Raw genomic sequence first — 11,232 nt, forward strand, 5'->3', positions numbered from 1 at the left:
AAACTGTTTCTAAGGTGGGTCATATTTGAAATGACACACCAACTTTGCCAGAATTTTGACAGGTGTGTTGGGGGAGAACTACAGGAGATTTATGCACAATGTGCATATGTGCACATATTAAACTCTATAATAGTTTTCTTTTCCTCAACAAAAATCTCATTTCTTTGGTTGTAGGGTGCGTTTGGTGGAGAGAGGCTCCCCACATAGCCTTCCATTAATGGAGTCAGGAAAGGTAAGTGGAGAAAAAAAATCTCTTCAGAGAGGTTTGAAAAAATTGCTGATTGTCCAGTTATCATGAGAGAGTAAACAGCACATCTTGAACTATATCAGACTTTAATCGGATCAACAGATCTGAAAAAAATCTGGTTATTTTGCGTGTGTCATGCTGCATTCCACAATAACAAGAAAGACTAACAATTCCCTTCTCATTTGTGTCAAATTAATATTTCTACTTTAGAAAGAAAGGAGAAGAGCTGCAGTCCGGGATGTTTTAAGTTACTAAGATATTGGGATCAGTTGAAATAAAACATTAAGTACCAGTTTGGTACTGCTAGTCTTAATTTTTATTTCCAAGCAGCGAGTGCAGAATAAGAACAAGAATAGAAGTTGCGGAATTCCTGATTCTAGGAAAGTTCAAAACTGCAGATCTTTTGAGTCATAGTCATATGGCAAGCAAACAGACCTTTCAGTCCAACTCCTCCATGCTGACCAGATTTCCCAAGCTAAGTGGTCAATTTGTCTGCATTTGGCCTTTATCCCCCAAACCTTTCCTATCCATGTACCTGTCCAAATGTCTTTTAACTGTTGACACTATACCTGTAACTACCACTTCCTCAGACAATTCATTCCATATTCGAGCCACTCTCTGAAAATTTTGCACCTCAGTTGATGACCCTGGCTGACCTCTCGGAGCATGGCATGGACTGGTGTTTTGATCACAGTATCATGCAATCTTATGGAAAGAAAGTGGAAAAAGCAGTAAATTCAAAAAAGCACTGCTAATTCCAACAATTAGAGGACACCTAAATTTCGAAGAAAATCTGGATAAAATCTACAATGAAATGGCTAGGTGTTTGACAGACACTTAGCTTTCTTTTGTCCTGATCAGCTGGCTTGCTGATTATAGAAAGTGTCCTCAGATCCCAGTATCATTGACAAAGTGGGGACCAATTAATAATTGCGTTCACTGGTAAACCATTTGGGATATAAATGATTGATAATCACAGACAATTTTTTTCCATGATTATCGAAGCATTCTAGTTTGCAGATTTCATCAAACATTGGACACTTGTACTCTTTCTGTGCTCTGTAAATGTTACGTTACGTAAGAAATTTGAGGATCACTGTGTTCTTGGCATCTGGATTTGCTAGTTCCTTGGTCTATCAATAATTGACAGTTTTTATTAAAGCTTGGTTGCTGAAAAACAGGAAGTTCTTGAAAAAACTTAGCAAAAGCGTTTTTAGAAAAAATTGTGGAGAGGGAAACAGAACTTCTGTAGTCAATGGCCTTCATCAGAATTAGTTATGGTTAGAGATATAGCAAGTTTTGAGAAGTCCCAGTCAACCTATTACATTTCTAACCTTCCAGTAAGAAATTCTACTGTCTTAGTAATTTTGGCTGATCTTGTTTTATAATATGTACAGTACTATTGAATCAGTAAGAATGTAGGCATTTTAATCTTGTTTCTATTGCAGATTCTCCCTGGAGTTAAGGTTATCATAACTAATCCAGAGACAAAAGGACCTCTGGGAGATTCCCATTTGGGAGAGGTGAGATCAGGAAGAACAAGATGATGCTACAATTAGACTCTAGTTTCCACAAATTTGAAAGCATAGACTTGGCAAATTATCCTGCTAGTACAGTTTATTCATGTGGTAGTTATATAACTTATGCTCTTCTTTTGGTGTGCTTCAAATCTGTAGCTCATCAGCAAATCTAAAATTAGTATGTTTTCTAAGTAATTTTATAATTGTTGGAATGCAAAGTTACATTTAGCACTGACTGAATTTCTGTCTTGAGAGCAGGGAGCTGATCAGACACTGATATATTTGCTGCCTCCTGCCTTTCTTCACCTCATCAGTAACCTGCAGAAATTGTTTTGTTGGCCGAACATTTGCACATATGTGTCACTCTTCAGATAGTTTTGTAAATGTCTCTGGACTGAAATCAGAAACTGGGTCCCCCTTTCTTTTATTCATCTGTTCTTTTGTTCCGCTCAACAGTCCCAAAATGGCAGAGTGCAGTTATTCCACTAGGTAGGCAAGCTGAGGCCAGACAATCCCCATAGCATGTTTCCACAAATCTTTCTGACATTAAAGACAAAATTATCTGTTTTCAGGTTATTGTTCTGAGGTATAAATTTTGCTCAGAAAATTGCGAGAACTTAGCTGTTTCCCTTCAAGTAATGCCACCTCAGGACAGATGGGAGCTTGATTTAGCATCTAACCTAAAGATAGCACCTCCATCAATATGATGTACTGGCAGTACGTTATTAAGGCTTTAGATTAGGCCAAAGATTCCCAGACTCTTTAGTCCTCGCTTTTGTATTTAATGACCTATATCACCTAGACTCTGTTTATAAACAAAACTTATTTTTGCATCATTTGTACAGCTGGTGCTCAAGTATATTTTAGGGTGTTTATTCTTGTGATATGGGTATCATTGGCAAGGCCAGCATTTCTTACTCATCCTTAACTGCTCTTTAATTCAGTGACTTGCTTGAATCTGACATTTCTGCTGAGTTAACACCAGCAAAGTGAATATGCCCAAGGAGTTCCCAGGCTATAGCAGGGTAAGCAATTTTTTTTCAGAAGTTAGCTGAGAGACAGTCATGTTACTGGTGACACATGTAATCCAGACCAGGTAAGGAAAGCAAATTTCCTTCCCTAAAGGATGTTTATAAACCAGATAGTTCACCAGTTATCATTAAAACTAATAAATTTAAAATCTGTGAGCTCCCTTGTGCCAAGTTAAATTTATGTTTATTGTCACATGTACTTATGTGAGTACAGTGAAAAGTGTACAAGTCACCACATATGGCAACATCTTATGTATAAAGATACTTAGGTACACAATCTTGTTACAAGGCAGAAAAATGAAGAAAACAAAGTTTAAAAAGTTAAGCATCACAGTCCTTACTATAAAGTAGAAAAACAAAGAAACAGTTAACAGTTCAACACCACAGTCCATAAACGCTGAAGCATGTTGTATTTGCACTCCTCACAAGAACTCGACCTTGCTCCCACGGCCACCCAGGCTGGCTGCTCTTGCTGCCGACTTCCTCGTGCTGTCTGCTCCCGCTCTCATCTCTGGCTGCTTTGGGTCATGCGTTCCTGATGTTAGCACTGTTTGGGATGACTGCCATTGATGCCAAGAACCCCTCTTGCTGTCACATTGGGCTCATGTATTTATAATGTAATTGAGTATTGTGTTAGTAATTATGTCCGTACTTGTACATTTCTTGATGCTAATGTAAAGCAAAACTTCTAAGCTGCATCTTCCAACGTAAACTATTTATTACTCCAACAAACAACTGGATCACAGACTCGTTCTAGTTTCATCTACAGGAGGCTGTTTATCTACTTCATACTCTACTTTCAATAATAGATGCTTGTTGCTGCTGGGATTTGCTTTCAGGTCATTCATTTGGATTAATCTGGATGACTAGTCTACTGACATGATTACTATGCCCCACTTTTCCCCCTTCATCTGCTGTTTTCTTCTAAGTCACTTCAAAAGCTGAAAATGTGATCATGACTTTGGAGCTTATCAAGTGGGATACTCTTTTTGGATTTCCACCCTTGTATCATTGGCATTTCTTTGCTGGAAAGGGTTTCCTTGATAATTCTGCCAAGATAATGGCAGCAAAGCAATCATATTCAAAAAATTTTCTGGCTACTGTTGCAGTCAGAACAGTCCCTGTATCTGCAGAAACTATGGGTGTCTGGTCTTTTAGGTGGCGATTTGAAGTGGATGATCAGCTTTCTGCCGCTGAAACTAGAATGAGTCTGTAACCCAGTTGTATGGGAAACTAATAAATAGAGTTTACTTCACACTTCTCTTTCTGCTAGCATCAAGAACCCAATAATCAATTTAAGTCAATTTCAGACAAGCAAAAATAATAAACCCTGTTCTGCTTAAACATTACAGTAATCCAAGAGCTCATGAGGACTTCAGTTCGTGCACAAAATAAATAAGCACTGCGTAGATATTTGAAGGAGACTGCAGCAGACATCAGTTGTTGCCTATTGTTTTAGACTTCTGTGACTGTAGAATTCCTGTTTCAGAAACACCATCTTAAGGACATGTAGGCTTGGAAACCTCCTGGATTCTCCTTTAGTTTCCTGGAATGAAAGATTAATTCCCCTGGATACTGCTGTGAGCAATCAGTGACAAAATAATACTGAATAAATCATTCTAAAGGTCACCTTCCTTGAATACTTGTTATAATGATTGAATAAATATTGAAACTGGGGTTGAAGGATAAGAGATAGTGTGATGATCACTCTTGAAGAATTTATAGAATTGGCAACACAACACAGAAAAAAGGTTGTAAGGCTAACAGTTTTTTTAATACTAAAACAAAGCAATTTATATTAAGCATGGTGAAAATACTTGTAAGCCAAAACTGTTGGCAGAAAATGCCTGAATTTTGACAGAATTCACAAACAGCCCAAGAACTGATGGAAATGTTACAGTGCAATCAATGAAGAAAATCTAGATTGCAAGCATTATTTGTTAACTGCTGATATCCTCGACATTCTGACCTCAATTATGTTTTCAAGTCTTGTAGGGGAAAAAGCTTCTCACTCACATTAGTTAAGCAATAATATGTGAGTCCGTAAAACGAATAGAGAGAATGTACGTAACAAACATGACACGCCAACTTCTTAAATTCTGTTGAAGGCTGTAAATTAAACTGTCTGCTTCTCTTTATCTGCTAATTAGAGTTGTTTAGTAGTTTAGAGTTTTAGCTGTAGAAATTGAGATTGCAGTCAGCCGTTGTATCATTGCCCACATTTAGAGAGTCTTTCTAATTTGCCATCAGTGTTAATGAATTGGGAATTATACACTTAAGAATGCCTCACTTTATGAATAAATCTAAAACTGAGATAAGGTCTCTTCCTTCGCCAATTGATTGAGAGCTTGAATGTGTAAGAAATAATAATTTGCTGATTTGTGATGCTTTCCTTGAATCAGATCTGGGTAAGCAGCCCTCACAATGCTACTGGGTACTACACTGTTTATGGTGAAGAGTCCTTACATGCTGACCATTTTAATGCCAAACTCAGTTTTGGGGACACTCAAACTTTGTGGGCACGGACAGGATATCTGGGATTTCTTCGAAGAACGGAGTTAACTGATGCAACTGGAGGTGAGCCTTGGTGTGCACAAACAATATGAAATGTAATTTAGCTAATTGTTTAGTGTGGTTTTCACACTTTAATTGTGCATTACAATTCATTTAAGCACCTTAGTAAAATTGGACAAGTTTTAAAGGGATAAATTTTAACGCATTGCAACTAGACCAGGAGGTAAGCTGAGAGGAAAGCACAAGTTACAAAAGAATATGTAACTGCTTCAGAGATTGGGGAAGAAATTGGCAGTTGGAGTATAACTTGAGAAAGTGCAGAATCATTTTTATATGTTAATACTAATAAATATTGGTATTTGGAGGGATTTGGGCATCATTGTATACTAACTACAAAGGTGTCATACTGGTGTAATAAACAGTTAGGAAAGCAAATGATATGCTCACCTTTGTTTCTCAACTCACTGACAATAAATGATTTAAAAAGTCTTGCTGTGATCGTATGAGCTAAGAACACGGCTGGAATTTTATGTAAAATTTTGGTCTCTCTGCCTAAGGAAGGATGTCTCTGGCTGCAAGCGAAGACTTGAGAGATTGATTTATTGAGATGAGATGGAGTCACCTCGTACAATATGGTATCTCTATGATAGAGTTCTTAGTGAGGAAGGGATTGTGTTTATGCTGGAATCTGCAGAAAAAGGGTCAAGTGTGGATTACGCTGGAGTCCCCAGGAGGTGAGGGAGTGCATTAATGCTGGAGTCTCTTGGGATGCAGAGGCCTACACTGAGGTTCACTGGGAAAGGGGTGGGATAACTACACTGGATTCCAGGCAAGCTACTTTACAGTAGAGCTCCCTGGAAAAGTATTTTACATTTTGGAAGCAGTTAATGTTCTGCAAATGCATGGTGATGCGGCATGTAGTGTTTTTATTTATTCACGCTTGGGATATGGGTGTTGCTGGCTGACCGTCACTTATTGCCCAACCCTAGTTGCCTTTTGAGAAGGTGGCTGTTGATCTGGCATCCTGGAGCAAGTGGACAAATCACCAGATACAACATTTGTCTCTGGGATCCTGGCAGCTTGCTCAGGAAACAGTGTCGTGAAGTCTTCCAGTCATTCCTCAAGAGGGCAATCCAGTTGCACGCGGTTTGAGTCGCAACATAGCTGCTTCGGAAACAGAATATGCGAGATAACAGGCCAGTTCTTCAAGCTTCCTTCAGCTGAAAATCAAAACCTCAACTACTGGCAAAATGCTGCTCAGACAGATCAGCCTTCAAACCCAAGCAAGTGACTACCAGCAGGCAAGTCCAACAACTCTGTGAAACCATGTAGGTTTGTAGGAAATTTCTCCATGTGCCTTTTCATTAGCCTTTCATAAAGATATCTCCACAGAAGTTAAAATACATACTTTTTTTTCTCCCAAATTCCTTCAGGACTCAAGTCCTCAAAAAATTGCATGTGAAGAATTCAGTGCTCATGAGGATTTTAGGTCTACAGAAAAAATGCTTTCATCTCTTTACCTGTTGCTAACTAGAAGTGACTTATCTAAATGAGGATATTTATCTCTTCTGTTGCAGAGCGTCATGATGCCCTTTATGTGGTTGGATCCTTGGATGAGACCCTTGAGTTGAGAGGAATGCGTTATCACCCAACTGATATTGAGACCTCAGTGCTTAGATCACACAAGAGTATTGCTGAATGGTAAGGCATGAATTAATCAAAAAGATTAATATAAGCTTTGCTTAATCTACTCACACCCCCATGATTTCAGATAAAATTCTTTATTCCAACTGAACTGTCATATTGGCAGTGGCAGAAGAGTGTGCAAATAGACAATGAATTGGGAAAGTATTCAAGAAGGAAGAAGTAAAATGGGACATGAATGGGTGAAAAATGGAGGAAGATAATTAGGGGAAAATTGGATACCGAAAGATTTGGACATGGGCGCAGGAGAGCGCCAAAATGGCACCACACGTTTTATGGAAAATTGTCATATACCACAAGAAATGATATCCTACACCAGAAACAAGATGTATTCAAGTTCATATCTGAGGCACTGTGTCAACTTGTAGACCATCAATGACGCACAGCCAGTACACAGTTTTGTTGTCCATTGTATACAGCTGGTAAATCTGAGGTGAAAGTCAGAGGGTTGAGGAGCAGTGGAGATTTGGCTCTGAGCCAACCATGGAATATTCATCGTCAAGTTGCAGTTCCAGGATGTTACCTTCAGAGCAGCCAATCCCTTAGGCCCGCATATGAAGGAGCAGTGGGACTTAAACAAAAAGCTGTAAGGCAGGGATACAAAATCTAAATCCACCTTATCGGTATCTAAATTAAAGAATTTTGAGATGATATGGTTGAACCTAGATTTTAGGGTCTTAGATAATCTAGTGCAGTGAAGGGTGATGCCTGAGTTCCAAAGAATGGGAGAGCAATTTTTTTTCATGAGCTGCAGTAAGGAAAACAGAAATCACTCAAACTACATTGGACCAGAACCTGGAACATGATGAATCAGAGAGCCAAGTGTAGAATGAGACATCCCACAAAACGACTGAGGTCACAGGAGCTTTCCTGGCAATGATTAAAGACAGCCGGATAGAGAATGCAGTCTCAGCAGAAAGTGATGTGCTGCTCATAATCGAGAAGTGGAATTGGGCCAGGAAGGAACAGATTTCTGCTCAGAATCTAAAATTGCAACAGAGTAAAACTGAAATGTATTTGAATACAGGCCCCAAGTCAAGAAGTGAAAGGGAACAGACATGAGATCCAATGGAAGAGTTTGTTAAATTTGAAGGTTTTGAATGCTGTCAAAATTGTACTAGTATGTAACTCCAACATAACCCACCACAGCAGCATAATCCTGCCAGCAGAGGTGTCCTGAAAAACACAAGTTGATAAGACCATAAAGCAAAGACACGTGGGTGGTGGATGACATTCACTACATAGGGATATTTTAAGTTAGACGTTCAGCTAAATTATTAAGACACAAGTTACTGAGCAGTGGAAGGCAGGTAATAGATGGAATTGGAGTGAAGGAGAACTTGGTCAGAAGTGACTAACTTGGTTGTTACTTTTTTATCAAGGTTCACGATAGATACTTAGTACTGTAAATGATTTTATTTTCTATCTATGGACTTTCTGGAATAAAAACTCCCTCAAGCATTATGCTACCTTTTTCTCATGAATGTTTTTATTTTTCCACAGCGCTGTCTTTACGTGGACCAACCTGCTTGTTGTAGTGGTGGAATTAGATGGGTCTGAACAGGAAGCACTGGACTTGGTTGCCTTGGTTACTAATGTTGTTTTAGAAGAACATTATCTGATTGTAGGAGTGGTAGTTGTGGTGGACCCTGGGGTGATTCCCATCAACTCGCGTGGTGAAAAGCAGCGAATGCATCTTCGGGATGGTTTCCTAGCTGATCAGCTTGATCCCATTTATGTGGCCTATAATATGTGACTTTAGTGCTCTGAGACTACTTACTGCTACTGCTGCCTCAGTGACAGTGTTTGTCTGTGCCCTGAATGTCCACATTGATCTTATATGCTGCACTAAAAATGAGAACCAAGAAAGCCAGACCTTGCTGGGAGGTGGTGCTGTGTCTGTTCAGACCATACATCTAGTATGACCTGTTGTCAACTACTTCTCATGGTGATGTGTTCTGCATAGCTCCAATGCCTGTCATATTGAAAGACGATGGACATGCCTGCCACACCACTTCTGGTGCCATATTAAATGTGAAGTAGTATTCGAGAAATATCACTGTATCGCAGCCCATCGAAGAGACTGCACAGCAGCAGCAGGATCATATCTCCATCATATTTCATCAGACTTCCTACAAGACTGGAAGATGTATCAGTTATTATTTTTATTAAATCCCTGCTTGTCTTCACTGTTCATGTTGCCACACTTTCTTGATGTGGCTTTAGATTTGAAAATCTTTTTAAAACCTATTTATTCTGTTAATCAGTGAATATTATTGAATGAATGGGGACATTTGGATATTCTGGAGCCAGTTTGAGGGGGCCATTGTCTTTAAAGTTGTGCGGATCTTCATGCTAATCCACTGTTTACATCACTAAGAAGCAATGGAAAATAGTCATGGACAAAGATTAGTCAAGTGCTTGGTTGTCTTGTGACTGTTGCATTATTGACTTGAGTGGAACTTCTGGGAGTTTCCATCCTGTTATTGCATTGTGACCTGCAAAAGCTGGTGAGAACAATGCCAGCTTGTCACTATTGTGATCGCTGCTAACCATGATAATCAGGCCTCAGCAACAGAAGTCAAAATCAGATCATCTTACGTGCACAAAGATCATCATTATATCTCTAGAAAAAGTAAATAAAACTGGTATCCTGTCATTTTAATGATTTAGAATATTGTGATACTTTTTATAAAGTATTGTCATTGCACCAGTGGAGTCCTGTGGCAGCATTTCCTTCATTAACATGTTTCCTTCCATTTCATGTCATATTGCCAGGCCTGGAAATGCCACAGGATTTAATCATTGCTCTTATAACAAAAGATTTTCAGAGAGTTCTCTAGAGTGGCTTTAATTATAAAGTTGCACAGAGATTGAATTGATGTGATATGAAGACCTTTCTGTTTGATTATTAAGCTCCAGTTTTTGCCAGTTGCTACAATTTGCACCATGTTACTGACATGCACTTGCATATCTGGCTGGCTTTATTTGCATTCTGGGCCTTGAGACAACTCAGTGATTACACAAATAAATAAAGTTATTGAAGATGTTTGTAGATTTTACTAAAATCATTTACTTCCAAGTGCGACAGCCACTTATCAGTAATCATCTGGTTCGTTCATCCTGCAGGGTAGGATCTCTTGTGCTGTCAAATTACTTTTCTGCAACTTCGATCTTAGCACACCTTTGTGAGCTTTTCTTTTAATTACAGTCAGCAAATCTTTAGCAGTGAAAGAAATGATAATATTTCACAATGTTGTGATGTTAGCAATGCAATCGAAACATTCCTTTCTGCTTTCAAGCCATGTGATGTTGGAACTAAATTCCAAATTAGAAAATGTCAGAAGTGCCAACTCTCTCCATGTATAAAAGTCTAGCAATTCTATATAGCCCCACGCATATGTTGGACATTGTGAGCAGGCAATCTGCCACCTGTTATTCAAATCAGACTGCTCTGTAAATGAACAGGACAAATGTCAGAAGGATGTCCCTGGGATTGGAGAGTTTGAGCTACAAGAAGAGGCTAAATAGGCTGGGGCTTTTTGTCCCTGGAGCATCAGAAGTTGAGGGGTGACTTTTTAGAGGTTTATAAAATCGTGAAGGGCTTGGGTAGGCCATTTCCCTGGGGTGGGGGTGGGACGTTCCAAAACTAGAGGGCATAGACTTAATGAGAATGAAAAAATTTAAAAAGGACCTGAGGGGTAACTTTGTCATGCGGAGGGCAGTGCATGTATGGAACAAACAGCAAGAGGCAAGGACAACTGCAACATTTAAGAGGCATGTCAATGGGTACATGAATTGGAAAGGTTTTGAGCGATATGGACAAAATGCTGGCAAATGGGACTAGGTCAGATTGGCATGTCTAGATGGCACAGACCAGCTGGACTGAAGGGCTGTTTCTGTGCTATATAACTCTGTCTTTATGCTCAGTCAAATGTTTACGTAAGGGTCTTTTGCATTCTTCTTTCTGATGTGGTGATCCTTTGACAAACTTGCCAAAATGCTAGCAGACTCAAGCCCCTTGAACAATATTTTTTGGAAACGCTGCTGGTCACTTTTTTGGATATCCTTGTTCTGTTTTGACTCAGAAAACTGAATTCTGACTTATGAAAGAAATAATTTTTACATTATTTGCAGCTGGCTTCAGAGCAGAGGCATTGTCGTTTTGCATAGTATGGTACAGTTGTGTTTGGGAATACAGCAGGAGGAGCAGCTT

The 11,232-nt window shown here is 39.1% G+C and overlaps 1 protein-coding gene across 3 annotated transcripts in view; it reads left to right on the forward strand.

Annotated features, from left to right (window-relative positions):
• The window catches only part of LOC125454046 (disco-interacting protein 2 homolog A-like), a 236,731-nt gene extending 226,664 nt beyond the window's left edge, over window positions 1-10,067 (forward strand). For all 3 annotated transcript variants that reach the window (XM_059647072.1, XM_059647073.1, XM_059647074.1), the window contains 5 exons: window positions 175-232; window positions 1,696-1,770; window positions 5,201-5,375; window positions 6,890-7,013; window positions 8,520-10,067. In XM_059647072.1, the coding sequence (XP_059503055.1) occupies window positions 175-232; window positions 1,696-1,770; window positions 5,201-5,375; window positions 6,890-7,013; window positions 8,520-8,772 (685 nt within the window). In that variant the 3' untranslated portion in view covers window positions 8,773-10,067. The remainder of the gene's footprint in view (window positions 1-174; window positions 233-1,695; window positions 1,771-5,200; window positions 5,376-6,889; window positions 7,014-8,519) is intronic.
• Window positions 10,068-11,232: the final 1,165 nt, after the last annotated feature.

This window comes from Stegostoma tigrinum, chromosome 7, assembly GCF_030684315.1.
Source record: "Stegostoma tigrinum isolate sSteTig4 chromosome 7, sSteTig4.hap1, whole genome shotgun sequence".
Classification (NCBI taxonomy): domain Eukaryota; kingdom Metazoa; phylum Chordata; class Chondrichthyes; order Orectolobiformes; family Stegostomatidae; genus Stegostoma; species Stegostoma tigrinum.